The following is a 16,451-nucleotide window of genomic DNA, read 5'->3' as shown; positions in this document are numbered from 1 at the left end:
CTAATAACAGACGGTTGCATTTTCTTTTTAGTTTAATAATTTTGATATAAATTTATGGTTTCTATTCTTTTCAAATTATGATTTAAATATTTATGAAAAATAATAAAGTTTATTAATTATGATCATAAACTTTTATGAAATTACATATTTATCATATTAAATGGACGGTTGAGATTGAGTTGTATTGATTGTACAAATATAAAATGTTGTATAATAACTAACACACACACATATATATATATACACACACATATATGTAAGTATGTAGAATATGGCGAAAAATCGTGTAAAAAAATGAAGTTATGGTGAAAAGCATAAGAAAAAAAATCTGAATTCTTGATATTTTTAATTTCATGCAATCCGTAAATTGTGTTTTGGAAGGGAATTGATCATTACATCTTCATCTCAGTAGTGTTAATATTCAATTAGGATTGATTTAAATGTGAAATCTCTTTTTACGCTTCTTATCATAATTTTACTTTTTATTCGAACCCAACCCAATATGTGTGTATATATACACACACATATGTGTATATGTGTATATATATTAGAGAGGGAAGATGCGAAAGATCATGTGAGAGAGTAAGAAAAAGATTTGAATATTTGATCATTTTTAATCTCATACCCACCCATGAATTGTGTTTTAAAAGGGATTGATCTGGTGTATCTCGGTGCACCTCAATAATGCTGACATTTAATTATCCAAGTATAGAGATCTCTTCTTACATTTCTCACCATAATCTTTCTTTTCACCGGAACACAATCCGTGGAGAAGATGCATAGAAAACCTTTAATAAGAAGAATAAAAAAACTCATCCAAATTTTTGATTAAGATGATAAAATGTAATGAAAATTGGACGGAATAAATTACAATAAAAAATATCATTTTATTCTTTTTAATATGACATCCATTTTGATGTTTTTTTCATTCTTTTTTTGTGGTTTTACATACGTACATAAAAAAACATTTGTAGAAGGGTGCTGAATACAAACACAACATATTTTCACTTATTAATTATGTATGTTTATAAAAAACAAAGAACCATATGTTTGTTGCAGAAGCTAGGATGTCAGACTTGATCATAAACAATCTGGTTGGTGAAAAATTTGCTAGAGACTGAAAATGTAGTAGAAGAGGCCAAGAGGGTACTCTTTTAGATCTAAAGAGTTGAGATAGCTTTCAGATGTTGACGTCAATTTTACCTAAGAAACTATAACTTAAAAATCCTATTAAAAGTAGTGAGTTGCAACATTGTCAAATGACGCCTTTTATAGTCACCGTTGCATTAGATGCTGCTATCTAACTTGGACGCGTGTCTTTATCTGATTTGAAGATCAATGGATGTTTGTACTCTTCATTTAAACCTTTTAGTATGATGTAGACTTTTGTTAACACAATATATCATTCTGTATATAAATTAATATATATATATATATATATATATATATATATATTTCTAATAATTTTTTTGAACTTAGTCTGATATGTTTAACATGTTCTCATATTAAGACAATAGTTGATAGAGTTTGAGTCAAACTTGCTTGCTAAGTTTACACTCAAAAATCAACTTGCCAAAAACAGTATTTGTCAAGTTGTTTTTGACTCTATCTTGTATTGATCTTCAATCGGTTAGATGACAATCCAATTCGCTTTGGTGACTATCTTAACTTCATTTCAACTAATCTTCGATTTTGTTGAAGGCATTGTACTTTTGAACCAATAAAACTAATAATAAGACTTTACAATAAAAACCATATTCTAATTTTTTTGTTTGAAACATAAGCTATATTTCGGATTCCAACAAGAATATAAATTATCGTATCCCGAAAAGGACTTTAGCATTGGAGGATCCTTACCAATTCAGATTTTGGACTGATTCGGATTCCATTTATGATAGATCCCGATAAGCATATCCAAGTTCGTATCCCTTTTCGGATTTTCGAACAAACTGGATTCATATTGTAATCTGATAACAATCAATCAGATTTTAAGGCATAATTTCAAAAATATTTATGTGTTAAATCAGATGTATTTATGTTACACCCGTATTTTCAATGTCGCCTTTAAAAGATAAATTTCAAGAAACGGTCGGTGAACGATCGAGGAATAGCGGGCACACGGCACGATAAGGTGCGGGTCGTGACAGGGCATGCGATGCGAGAAGGCACGACATGTGTCACAAACGACTTGGCCCGCGACTCAGGTCGCGGCAAGGGTCACGAGAAGCCTCTGTGCATTTTAAAACCCAATTACGTTACATAACGGCTAACGCACAATGCAAGCTAATTACGCATGTACAACAACAAACAACCAACCCTCCAAAGATTTCTTGGATGGTCGAAATCAACTCTCTGTCCTACATTCATAAACCAGAATATACACTTATTAGCAGTGATTCCAGCTTCATCTGAAACATGTATCGACAACACTTCCATTTCATCAGTTTTGTGACACCTTTTTTGCAACTCCTGAACATTTTACTCGAAAACAATCTGTCGCATATTACATTGTTAATAACGATAGTATTCGACTTTCTATAATTGAAGACAAATTTCTCAAATAATCAACATCAACATCGTACCCATATAGCATACACCAACACATGAACACTTTAATCCTTTTCCACACAAACAATTCATGTTGATGTCAATAAATTTTTAACGGATCAAACCTATCACCATATGTCATACCTCCGATCTTTACAGGATCTTCCAGCTGGGAATTGAATTGAACCTGAAAGAGTGCGTAACCTGTTCTTGTCAAAAAAAAATAACGAACCCCGTAAGTTTCAGAAATCTGGAAACAGAATTTCAACATTACCACATACACTTACGAAAACTCGAAATGTTTTAAAAGTTTATTGTGTAATCCAGTTTGTAAATAAATCATCACATTGACTGAGGTATTGAATATAGTGATCAAATCATATTATTACTAAATCAAGGTGACCAAATCGCTAACATATAACTCTATTTTGGGTGCCACGTCGGTGCAAAATGCCACATGCAACTCAATAGTTTTTTTCTGACAGATCCCTGAAGTCATATTGTTAGTAGATGCAAAACCTTAGCGTCTTAAAATTAGAACAGCGGTGACCTAATTGCAAAGATTCAAGAGGGGTTCAAATAATCTCAAAAACTGAGTATTAAGTCTTCATGAATCCCACAAACAACGTAGTAATATCAACTCTATATACCAAAACAGTAGAAGGGTTAGTTTATAAACATCTAATTCTGCAAAGTTCCACGGCACCTGACATGCAAATGCAGTGTTTCCAATGGCAATTAACAAACTGTAAGCTTCAATTATCAAAAAAGCAGATTCATACGAATACAATAAAACAAAATAGATCTCAAACAAGAAACTGACCTTTAAAGTGCCATTTCTGCCTGCAATGCAGCAAGCTCATCTTCCTCAGCTGTGTTCTTCCTAGGAGCTGGACGTGTTGGTTGTCTTCCAGCAGGCACATGCACTGGAGCTGCAGGGGCAGTTGTGGCAGGCTGTAGAAGCTGTTCCTCCAACTCAGCTCCTTCTAACTCTTCAAGTTCAGCCTCCAACTCATCCTGCATTTTTACAGTTACGAAATTAACAAATTATATTCAAAGGGAAACAAACAATTACTCCTCCATTCAACAAAAGATAGTCGATTCGACTTCTGGGGTCAAGCTTATTACTCCCTTCATTACCCAGTCCCACAAGAATTGCATGATTTTTCCTTTTGGGATGTCTTTCATGAGTAGTAAAACTTCCTTCCAGAAGAGCATATTATTTTAAACCACGTATGTGTTCTTACTATCATATCAAAAAAGTAGCAGTTCATTTCACTTGACTTCAACTTAATATAGAAAAAAGTTCTTCTATGATATTTGGGCATCTGGCTATGATCCATTATTTTATTTTATTTGCACGTAGGTCGAAATGTTGCTTTTCTTCAGGGACAGAGGAACTACTTGTCAATTTCCAAACAATGAATGTGTTACATATAGAACACGACTTCTTTTCAATAATGTTGTAATGTTAGATGAAGTTATCAATTTTAATCTTAAAAACAAATAATTCATCATCTTCGAAGTTGAAATTTGGTCCATATGACAACGAAATCAAACAATATTTCCTCAAGTAAAAGAAGTCAGTGCATACCTCATCAAAATCAGCAGCTGCACCAATAGGTGCTGACAATGCTTCCTGAATTTGTTTCATGTTCTCCGTTTGCTCATTTATCTCATCCATTGTTTTGTCGACATCATCAATATTCCTATATTTTAAAAATGCATTAAAACCATAAGCAAAAGGAGATATTGGATTCAATACTAGGTCATATCCAAAAGGCATATATCATATCAATAAGAGCGGACTTGGAAATATGGACTGCAAAATAGTCAAGTATTACAAATATGTTAAATGTATTCTTCTATCTTATATTCCGATTTATAACACTAGTTATCCTGACAGGATAAATTGACTTGGTTTCAAAAATGGGGTTTTCCATAACTCCGTCATTTATTTTTGCAAAATAGTATCACCTGCATTTTAAAACTAGAGATGCATTCTGACTTGGAAAGGTCATGTGAGGTTGTAAAGCTCAAGATCAACACATATTATTTTGGTACATAAAGTATAGTGATATTAATTATCAAAACATCACTTCTAATTACCATAAAAATCTTTCTGGAATGTAAATGAACTTGTATCAACTTTGAGCCTCAGTGTTACAAAAGCTGATACTAGAAGTCAAGCTTAACTTTTCTAATTTTGGATGGGAGGGGTGTGAAGTTGTGTCTAAGGAGACAAGAGTGAGAGGAAAGAGAGTTGAGACTTCTCAAACTACAAGTATCTTCTTTGTCAACGGGAAAGTGATTTAAACTATAAGGAGATCATAAGACAGAATTTGATTGGACGCTAACATTTACAAAACACAAGTATGGTTATGTAACATTAAACAAGCAGAGTAGTGCATTTTGTGTAACACAATAAAATGTGCAACTTACACTGCCTTTTGCATTGCCTTCATTGCTTGAGCTCCAGTTCTCAAAGCATCCACCGTCTCTGTGGTAGCTTTTGCACCTTCAAGCATTATCATCTGGTGCCAAGACACATATTGATTAGTTAGAATAACCGATCATGCAAATAAAATAAATAATATATTGTTAATGTTTTGATTATAGGAAATTACAAAGGTACCTGATCATGAATGCGCAATTGAAAATTGCCAAGCTGTTCAATTTGCTGTTCATAAAGTCGTTTTCGCTTTAAACACTGTATTGCCGCTGCATAATTTTCAATGCAAAAAGAGAAAGAAACAACATAATTAATATAGTTTAACTTTTCCAGGAACACATGAAAATAAGTTTCAGCTCCAACTAAGTAGAAAAATAAGGAAGGTGGTACTCAATGAAACTTCTGATCCTTAAACAATGAATTGTCAAGAAAATTAAGTCTTATCAATCTAAGTACTGCCTTTGTGGTTCGGTTTAATCAAGTTGGTGTAGTTACTTGGATCATACTTTCCCTGTATGTATTGTTTACAGCTATAATAATATTTTGGCTTCCAAAAAGAAAAATTCAAGTACTCCCCTCCTTTTAGTTTCCTTTTCATTTTTTAATAATGATGATATGTATTTGTTTGTCATGATTGGAACTTAAGGTACTATGACCCTATTGGGACTATAAGTGATATGCAGGTATAGTCAATATTATTGGGGAACATCCAAAAGGAAAGATTGGCAAGAATGCTTGGTATATAGTCTATTAGTCTTTTTTTTCTAGTAGTTCTGCTGCAAACAGGCCTTTACTTGACTTATGAGGAGGTTTCTTTATGACTATTGATGTACTAAGTCATGCTCAGGATACGCTTATGGTGGTTCAGATTGCAGTTTGGACTTTAAGACAGGCATATTATGAATCAAGAATCAAATGTTCCTCTTGGAAGAATTCTAGAGTGACTAAAATGGAGGGCAAGATTAATCTACAGGACTAGCTGCAACCAAGCACCCTAATTGCCCATATGAAATCATTGAGAGATGGACATATTGGCAGGGGATCATGATCCGACCTAGAAGCTTATCCTAGCACCAAAATCAGGGCCTTTGAAAGCAAATAAGAACAGATGAAAGTTAAAAGATAAAACAAAATTAGAAAACCATAAGAAAAGCATTCATACTACAAAATGCTCACACTACCTTTTTTTGGGTAGCGAATTAACAAGACTGGTAGATGAAGTGGAAGGAACAGAGAAGAGTAGTGAAGAAGAAAGGGGTCAGGAATTTAATTCAAGATGGAGTATTGATAACTTCAGCTTGGTGGGTATAAAACAAGAAAACTTGGCTAATTAGTAGAAGCTTTATTGTTAATATATGGATTGAAATGTCCATAAGTTTGGCACGGAATGTGGTCCCCAAGAGTAGGATCTTGGTATAGGGAAAGAAATGATAAAAACATTGGTGAAAACTATGATTAAAGCACATGGATGATTAGTGACTTGTGTTGTCTAATGAATATGAATATCATAAAATAAAATGAGGATGTCAAGATTGCTGTAATCGAGAGAACAGAAAGGTAGGGAGAGAAGAACACACAAAGACACCTTTGAAGCTGAGTAGATAAATGATTCTTATAACATGTTGCATCAAGCTTGTAAAGCTAACTTTTTACAGCACTGTGGTACTAATAATTATTTCTTCATCCGGTTCTCATACAAAAAGGGAATTCTTCGTTTTCAATTTATGTTTCGTAAATGTTTGTTCTACTTGAGTTGTTTTTTACCAAGCTGGGTGGAGATGGGAGAACAAGGAGAGAATGTGATGCAACGGTTTGGGAGTGTTTTGTAGGACGAGTCCCCCACCCATATCTGCGATGTTACACCCCAGTTTCATGCATAGGAACCAAGTGTGTGATTATTGTCCCAATTCCCAAATTGCCCTTAACTACAAGTAGCGCATTGATGAATGTAGCAAAAGAAATGGAAGGAAACGGGGTCTTAATATATGAAAGAAAACTTCACAAATAATAAGCCTTGAAATGCACCTTGAAGCCTTCAAATCAGAGTAAAGCTTCAGGGTCAACATGTATTATACAGATACTTTAGCAATAATGAATATGAGAGGAAATAACTAGCTCATTACCTATGTGGCTTTTTTTAATAAAAAAGGAGGTTTTCCACAATTACCTTTATAGACATACTAAAATGCAAAGTTTAGCATATGTCATAGGATGAAGATGTATTGACACTACACCATTGAAATAATAACCCAAAATCACCACACAATTTCAACTTGCAGAAACGCAAAAGATAAATTCTTTAAATCTCAATTTATACCCCTTTTATTTTTTGCCCTGGTAAATTCTTTTGCCTTTTCAACCTCTGCAGCAGCTTTCTTCAGAAGTACCTTTTCTTTCTTCTCTAACATCTCAAGCGTCTGCACAGATTATCAAAATTATTGAGTGCATGGAAAAATTGGAAGAACATTTCAGGGGTCACTACAGAGTAGATAACAAAAAGATAATACCGAGAAGATCCTACTCAAGGGTCAAGCAGATGATAATTCTAGAGCATACTTCCATCATATTTGCACCTAGAGTATTTGCATTAAGAGCATACAAATATTCTTTGCAATGTACTTCCTTCATTGCATTGGATGGCTCATGGCTGTTGCTTTCTTAATAGTTTGTTCTCTTTCTTCAGTTTCATAAGAGCATATAGCAACACAAAAAAACCCAAGGGTAGACCTGTGGGCAAATCTTGGGACCTATGTATCGCTGGTCTCAATTTGAAGCACTACTACCAACTCCTTAGAGCCACAATAATGGTTAGAAAAACCTAAGGTTTGCCCCAGCGATGCAAAAAGACTGTCGCATCGCATGTACCCACCATTGTAGCCAAAGAAGATTAGATACCAGTCTTCAAATACAGATACACACACACATATATAAACCAAACAAGCCCAATACATCCCATCCAAAGAGGTATGTGTGTATAGGGTGGAGGGCAACGCAAGGTGTCACACAATACCTGTCCTAATCCTGAGTGTTACCCTATGTTTCAAGTTTCAAGTTTCAACGACATAATTTCCATGCTTATGATCTAAAATCAACTCTAGTTTTGAACAGGGTGAAGCATATTAGGTTGATATCTCATCAATTGCCCACAGCTTGTAAGATCATACAAACCTTTGGTGTGGGCCAAAAGCAAACCCTTCAGCAACCAAATAAAGATCGCTACAAAAAACTGATTAAAGGAATGCAGAAAACCATGAACTAAATGCTCGATGAACCCTAAAGACTTTCTTTTTCCAAGTAGACTATTTGAAACCAATCACAAAAATAAATTCTTCCAACCAACATCACCGAGTAGATAAGAAACTCAACATACAGAAGTAACCAGATTTCGACAACGAACAAAGAAATAGTCAAAATTCTCAGGAAAACACAAACTAAATCTCAGAGAGTACCTCGTTTAATTTGTCTAACGTTGTTACAGCGTTCGTTTCTTGCTTAGGCTTCCCAAACATACGCGAAAACATTGTCACCTGTTTTTTTTCTTGGAAACCCTACGATCTGATCCGATCAAGAGCAAGAAACCCCAAATTACTATAATCCCACAATCTGTAAGTGCCGACGAGGATCGTTTGATCCGTAAGTAACCAAAACATAAATACAACAAAAGTCAAAATAACAAACAAAAGTAATATGAAGACGGTACCAGAAATTTAAACAAGTGTGAGATATCGACGTGGGAATCACGAGGTGATTCTTAACCTGCGTCTAGGGTTTATTGGAAAAGAAATAGTGAAAAATCGAAATTGAGTGAGAATTTAAATGAAAATCAAAAGGGTTTTGAATTGATCAAAAGGGATGACGATGAAGATCGAAGAAATTTTTAGATCCGATGGGTTGTAGAAGTGGGTGGGGACTCCAACTGGAGGGGATTTGCTTAACCTTACCGGTTACCTCCAATGTCGATCATGATGGTGTATCCAAAGTACACTTATCATACTATGTGTTTTGCAAGTATCTTGCAAATTAAGAAAATGTGAAATATTTTTACTTTTTTTAATCTTTGATTTTATTATTTATCTTAATCGATGTTATAATATAGTTTTATGTGATTTTAAAAAAACAATGATATTTTTATTTTAAATAAAATATAAATTTAAAAATATCATAAAATTTTGACAAAAATTATCGATATTAGTATCAAATTAACTATTTAAAATTCCTCATTTTTTGTTACAATTTAATTTAAGTTCAATAATGAAGTAATTTATATTTGGTTTAATGATATAATTTTCTTATAAAGATAATAATTAGTTATTTTGTTAGAACTCGACAATTATCCTAATTATATTTTAGATTTTTTATATTTTAAAATGAGATATTTATCCTCTATTTAATTATGTTTACCCCCAATTAGTTACACGAATTCAAACATAAAGCTTTAATAAGTTGTATTTATGCATAATTTACTTGTAATCTTAATTTTAAATAATATGCATCAATAAACAGTACTTCATGCATAAAAATGGGTTTTTAAAAGTTTTTGTCAAATGATTTATAATATAGTATAGATTATCTAATTATTGATATTGTAATCTTTTTAAAGAATATTGATATGAATCGTTGGTTTTCTGATTTTTGAAATATTTTTATACTTTTTAAATTAGAATTTAAGACGAAATAAAATTATATAAAGAAATGTCCGTCGTTTTATGAAGTTAGAATCAGTTTATTAAATTTTTGAGAGATTGTGAAAATTGTCCATGTGATCTACAAAAACTTTCATTTTGACTTTACAAAGTATATTAAATATTTTACGGTTTCTATTTTGTTACTGTTTCCGTTCATGACCTTAACCATTAGTCCCCTCATGTCAAGTGCCCTTACGTGCTACTTATGTGACGGCAATATATTTTTTCCTCATATTTTTCATCCGTCAAGTGCCCTCGTCAATGCCTCCACTGCCATCAATCATAACAACTTGGGTTCGACGGAGCTCCAACCACGCATGCCATTACCACGATATCAGTTTTGTCACCGACACATGGAGGTGCAAAAGAATGAGTCAAAACATGACTTGGAAGCGTATAAGCATAAGCGAGGTGTAGAATCAGAACCCTGTTTTTATTTTGAATACTATCATCAGTGGGTTCTTTAGGAGCGTGAGCATTTTTCAGATAGTTGAGGGTGATGAGCTGTTTGGGGTTTTGTTTTTAGGGTCTTGATTTATCGTTTTGTATCACAAATTTTTGGATTCAATTTGTATAATATTTGTTGTTGACGTTCTTCATCTTATTCATATCGTTGACGTTCTGCATCCATGGATTTGATGATTTGAATCTACTCCTGCATCAGTTTTTGTTTCCTTGATGAGAAGTGGCGAACTTGTGTGTTGGTTTTTAGTGAATTTGTATTGTGTTAATTAAAAACATTATGATTATGTTTTGATTGGTTTGAGTTTGGCTCCAAAGGTCAAAAGTGTTTGGAGGTTTCAGGTTCAAATCCAAGAATGAACAAAAATCTCTTTTTGGCCATAGAGGTTCAAATGCGGTGACTCTGGGCTACCTGCAAAGCAAGGTGGTCACCCTGTGATTAGTCAGCTCGCATAGCGGGTTGGATATCCAGGTTAGTAAAAAAAAAACATTACGATTATGTTTTGATTTTGTGTATTTTGGAGTTGGATATTTATGGGTTGTAATGTCGGTTTTCTTCATCGCTTGAATAGTTCAAAGTAAAATATCCCTTTTGCCCTCACATGACGATCAAACTTGAGAAACCTTGTCGTCATGAGGGTCAGTAATGAAAAGCGTAACAAAATAGAAACTACAAAGTGTCTGATATCCTTTCAGAAGTCGATTGACGAAAATTAAAATTTTCATAAACCACATGGACAACCTTTTGTAATATACTTAGAAAAAATTGAACGGTAGTTATAAATCATAAACTTTGGTAAGTTTTATGTTTTATCAATTTGTTAAAAATTTAACAAATATTTAATTCTTTATTTCCACCATACATTTCCAATCATTATACTGAGTACAAAACATACAGGTTAAGATAAAAAAACAGCAGTAGCATAGATGGCAACAGGGATGGAATAGACGGATTGAATAACTGGTTAAACATTTTTGGGCCAAAATGGAATGGGTCAGTTTACCATCTCATCCTACGGCTTGACTATCGATACAATCTTGTATTCAATCATCCCACCTTGGTCCTAGTGCATTAGTATTGAAATGCATACAGGTTATTTCGTCTATTTTCAGATAACACATGAATTTACATTTTCTTATGTTTAATAGTTGTGGGAAGGTTCGTTCATTGATTGATATTCGTTGGATGTGAGGGAATCGAACTGATCCAATCATCCGTTGGATGTTGGATTTTGCCAACCGATCTAATCTAATTCAATGGATGATTGAATCGAATTGAATCCAACCAAGATTAATTGGATTGGATCCATCCAACATCCAATGGATTTCATATCTGATTGAATCCATCAAATGTGTTAATTCAATCCAATTTCACATAATGAAACAAATTGATTAATCACTTTTAGTTTGTGTTAAAACCAACACAAGCGAGACTAAAGATCCAAAAACCAACATAACACAAATTCGGATTTAAGCAAATTGACAAAAAATTAATTGGACGATGGTTGGATGGATAATTGGATGGTCAACAAATGGTTAGTTGGTCGGTTGTGCATTGTTATCCATGAATCGACCAATCCAAATTGGATGTCGAAATTTTCAATCCGATATGATTCAATTACAACTGGATATCCAATTATGGTCGGTTGATTTTAATTGGATCAGTCAATTCCAATTTGATCAGTTGACTTTCTACATACCCCTAAGAACAATCTTTTGTCGTATATGCACTTTCAGGGTCAAACATATTTTATACACTGATACAATTCAAAATCACAATGCTTTAGTTTCCTTAACGTCATGTCTCAACACTGTGCTCCTTTGCCATTTCAAATTTATACTACTGTTTTGCATGGCAAAACGTTGAAGTAAAACATATTTTGGTACGGTTTTTATATTATGTAACTATGTTTCATAAGCTTAATTTTTTGGTCTACAACAAGACATCTCAAACGTTTATGATTTATGTTACTTAGTTTTTAATCACATTTGTTTATCTTCTCTGTCATTAAATGTTTTATTACAGTATAAAAACATGACAACATAATTATGACACAAAATAAAGCACATAATACGATTACTGTATGATATCTTTTTATTCCCATATTCTGTTAATCTTATTTCTGATATTTATATTGATCTGTGAAACTTTTCTTTCATAATTCACTGTTTCACATTCATCTTCTTTCTTTAACATTTTTGAGTTAAAATTGAGAATTTTTTATAAACTAGATTTGTAACTTCATTTCATAGATTCATATTAACGCAAACGAAATTACATTCTCATTTTTCTTCTGAACATTCAATCACAGATAGATCCGTAAAACTAAAATAGACCAGAAAATATCAAGTGAAATCCATACGAAGTGGGTATGATGTACAAATACTGTATATTTACCCCGAGGAGTATATATGTTATTTGTGCTCAGGGCCTAGATCGTAAAAATGTTTTCAAAAAAGGATTTTGCAAAAAAAAAATGGTTTCAAAAATTTGATAGAAGTTTGAAAGACAAGTTAGTGACCAATAGATTAACGAGTATTATTAAATATGGGGTAATCTTGGGTGTCCAGATGGGATATAGAAGTCGTCTAAAAATAATATTTGAAGACAGTAAAATGAAAGTTTAAAAAACATAAAATACAATAAATAAAATTTAAAAAAATGAAAAAAATGTGAAGGGAGACATATTTGATGTTCTATAAGAGAATTAAGTTATATTTTGAGTTTATATTGGTAATATATAAGTCTGTTCCACCCTGTTCTATGGGTTCTATTATGTTCGTGTTTGTTCCACATAAAATCATGCTAAACATGGAACATAAATCTCTGTTCTATTCTGTTATGTCTTATCTAGTGTACCAAACGCACCCTTAAATATTTAAGATATTTTGTCGTAAACTCTTACATGTAGTTTTTGAAGGACGAATTTTCTTATAAATAGAACCAAATTATGCTCTACTTTCATGCATTAATTTCAAGTTCAAAAATTCCATATCAGCATTATAACTGATTAATGCTTGTACCAGTTACACCTTATGGTTGCTATTTGGTTTCTTATTATGTAAACATTGGATTCGATTGATTTACAATTTTATGGATTCTTGTTCCTTTATTTTATATTTTATTATTTTATTCACTTTTGGATTGTGATAAAACCTTACAAAAACAAACACATCTCGAGCATGTGTCTAACAAAATACGATAAATGAGACAATAACAACCCAAAACAACAATGCAATAATGATATACAAACGATAATAGTAAGGACACGAAGATTTAACGTTCATGCATTTAGTGTACATCCACATGAAGGAGATGGGTGGTTCACATAGTCAATACCGGAAGGAGAATTATTAGTTCTTACCGATAAGTTCCGAATCTGTAACCCTAAGAGTTCACTCTCTCAAGTTCTCTCTCGTAGTTTTTGATAAGGAATAAGAAGCACACAGAAGTATATAATTTACAAATGACCCAAAGATTAGGTTTTGACCCGTGTAGGCTCCGTTGGCGCTCCTGCTTGTGATTGTGCCACTAGCACTATAGCATAACACAATTGCACCAAGTGTACCAAGAGCATTTCTTCTCGCATGATCTTGGCTGCTATCTTGCCGTTTGTCACGATAGTAGCCCAACTTTAGCACCGAAAAACCTTGTTGAGCCAAACTTCGATCTGGGTCTTGATGTCATGCATTAAAATACGACATTTTTCTCATATACGTTTTCATTTAAAAGAGCTATGAAAAATGCGTTTTGATTTTAATATTAAACCAAAATTACAGCCGCATCTTTAGTAAAAAAGAAGTACAGATTACCAAACAAACTCGCCCAACAACTCACGATCAATGTTTATTTAAACAAGCGTCCACTGTGTATCAGTCAATAAATAAATTCATTAAATGTTAGGTTTTTTTGAAGCATCAGTGTTAATGGATGAGTCCGAGGTTGATTTAAAGAGTTGTAAACATTTAAATATATTTTAGACGATTCTCTTTGATTTTTAGTTAATAATTTAATCGTACTCATTTGATTTATTTGATATATAATATAACCAAACTTTAACCCATGTTTAGATAAACTAATCAAGATTATGACATTCTAGTAGGTATAATATATGTTTAAGGTCACAACAAATAGAGTAAATTATGGTTTTGGTCCCTGTGATATTATGGGTTTTTGGGATTTGTCGATCAATTTTGTTTATTACAAAACGACCCTTGTGGTATGCATTTTGTTTTGGTATTCATCATCCCCCTAAATCCCTAATGTCGTCATAATTTTCCATAAAGTGCTTCTGAGCATGAGGATATTTTAGTCATTTTATATGTAAAAGTGACGTTCTTCATGAAATAAAAAGAGAACTAACCTTATAACCTTTCTCTCTCCCTCCCTCTCCTCATCTTCGAGAACCATCATCTGATCTCGTCACTGGTCTTGTAAATAATTCGTGATACAAGACTAATGTAATATAAAAAGAATTAAAAATGCCACGATCATTAAGAGCATATGAACATAAATTATAAACTCCTAAGCCCGGAATCATGTGCCATAACATATATAAGCACGTGAAGCGGAAGCATGTGAAACATAAACAAATCTTAGGAACGGGGCGTCACCATCATCGTAACCCTGGAAAACTCCGGATCACCCCCCGGGTACTTTCCTACCCATTCATTGTCTTCCTCCAATTTTGAATTCACCATCTCCTTTTCACATTACAAACCCCCGGATCCTGGTATATTCTACATGGGGTAACTCATTCACCTCCACCTTTCCCGTTGCACATCTATGGCATGGACGCCACTAGAATACCTCTGTGATTGAAACATCTTCACAGACTGATGACATTACTAGAACGGATTAGAAGCACTAATGTAACTAGAGATATTGAGATTGAGGACACAAACTAGGTCTATAAATACGATTTGAACCTTCGATGGTGCAGTCGAGGGGGCTCAGGGCATGGTGGTTGAGAAATAGAGAGAGGGAGAGAACATGAGAAGAGTGTATTTTTACGATATTTTTGAAAATTAGTGTTTAAAAGAGCGAAATGGTAAAGTGATTGGTTTGCCTTGTATTATTACATGTAACGATCGACGCATGCATTTAAGTAGAGGAACTAAAAACGATGATGAAACTCGTACCAAAATTGTTTTTTATTAAACAAAGTCGAGGGACGAAAACCGCAAAAACCACAGTAACCAAAACCATATTTTTCGTTAAAAGAAAAATATAAACCATAAAAAATTATTAGGAAGAAAATGGAAAACCTAAATGAAAACAAGCCATTCAAGATGACTTCACGTGCAGTGATATTCACAAACCTATAATTGACCATCTTTTAGGTGCGGAAATAATTTATTGGAGGATTGGCTACTAACAAGACCCGAATTCCCGTTCCCCCCATAACTTTCACAACTTACGTTGTATGACGTCCATAAAGACATCATCCAAGATTCCAAAACCAGACCCAATTGTTCTCTATCAACGTCACTGGAAACCTTTTGCTGTTACTGTCAAAAGTGTCTGCCCATGATGTCATAAGCTTGATGTCAAGGATATCAAAGCGAAACAACACATTATTATAAAAAATGTATATACTAAAAAACTAATCACACACACACACAAAAAAAAACACTTACCCATATGAGGCAAATCTCCTTGATTCTACGTTGTGGATCTTCCTCATCTCGTGGGTCCTACTTTAAAACTGGGTTAGTTTTGAAGGAGTGTTGTAAAAAAGTAAGCGGTTTTTCTACCGAAATTGACACAACATACTTGTTAGTGCTAGAATTACCCTAAGGACCGACCTACATTATCACCTTGGGTAAGCGCCTATATACTGAACTCTAATTATGTTAGCTTTAGATTTAATCTCCACTGTTTATCATGATAGAGATCAACTGGGGGATTATCTTTTTTTAAATAACCATGTTTAGAGACGAACCCAATATTTTTTTTTCCATACGATTGCACATTCTAAAACAATACGGTTGCACCTTTTACAAACTTAAATTTTTTAGCTTACAACAAGAGACAATACGATGGCATGTGTCACCGTAGCCACCACTAGACATGGGAATGGAGCGGGGTTGGGGCGGAGACCTCAATCCCCATCCCCATCGGGGAATATGATTACATCTCATTCCCCCACGGGGAACGGGGATATTAAAATAAGAAAGAGACAAATAAGATAATAAAAGACTTGTTGGGTCACCTATTGATTTGGTGATGACCCACTGATCTGTTCCTCTACCTCAGCAACACTTAGTAGTTATTGGTTCTTTGTAAGTTGGTGTCTTGGTAC

General features: G+C 33.5%; 1 protein-coding gene across 3 annotated transcripts; it reads right to left on the bottom strand.

The window, feature by feature from the left end:
• Positions 1–2,448: 2,448 nt before the first annotated feature.
• LOC112522153 (vacuolar protein sorting-associated protein 32 homolog 2-like) lies at positions 2,449–8,969 on the bottom strand. 3 transcript variants are annotated; one of them, XM_025131232.1, is made up of 8 exons: positions 8,700–8,969; positions 8,449–8,554; positions 7,317–7,416; positions 5,183–5,268; positions 4,990–5,081; positions 4,142–4,256; positions 3,371–3,564; positions 2,449–2,751 (listed from the first exon to the last, which is right to left on the bottom strand). In XM_025131232.1, the coding sequence occupies exons 2-7, from the start codon at positions 8,518–8,520 to the stop codon at positions 3,373–3,375; spliced, it is 657 nt and encodes a 218-aa protein (XP_024987000.1). In that variant the 5' UTR covers positions 8,521–8,554; positions 8,700–8,969; the 3' UTR covers positions 2,449–2,751; positions 3,371–3,372. The 3 variants fall into 3 exon arrangements, with proteins under 3 accessions (XP_024987000.1, XP_024987003.1, XP_024987001.1); XM_025131235.1 differs by having other exon boundaries at positions 2,449–2,734; XM_025131233.1 differs by having other exon boundaries at positions 8,449–8,602; positions 8,700–8,963.
• Between the last annotated feature and the right edge of the window lie 7,482 nt (positions 8,970–16,451).

Source organism: Cynara cardunculus (assembly GCF_001531365.2).
Source record: "Cynara cardunculus var. scolymus isolate 2C chromosome LG 11, CcrdV1, whole genome shotgun sequence".
Taxonomy (NCBI): domain Eukaryota; kingdom Viridiplantae; phylum Streptophyta; class Magnoliopsida; order Asterales; family Asteraceae; genus Cynara; species Cynara cardunculus.
This window is presented reverse-complemented; position numbering and strand designations above follow the sequence as displayed.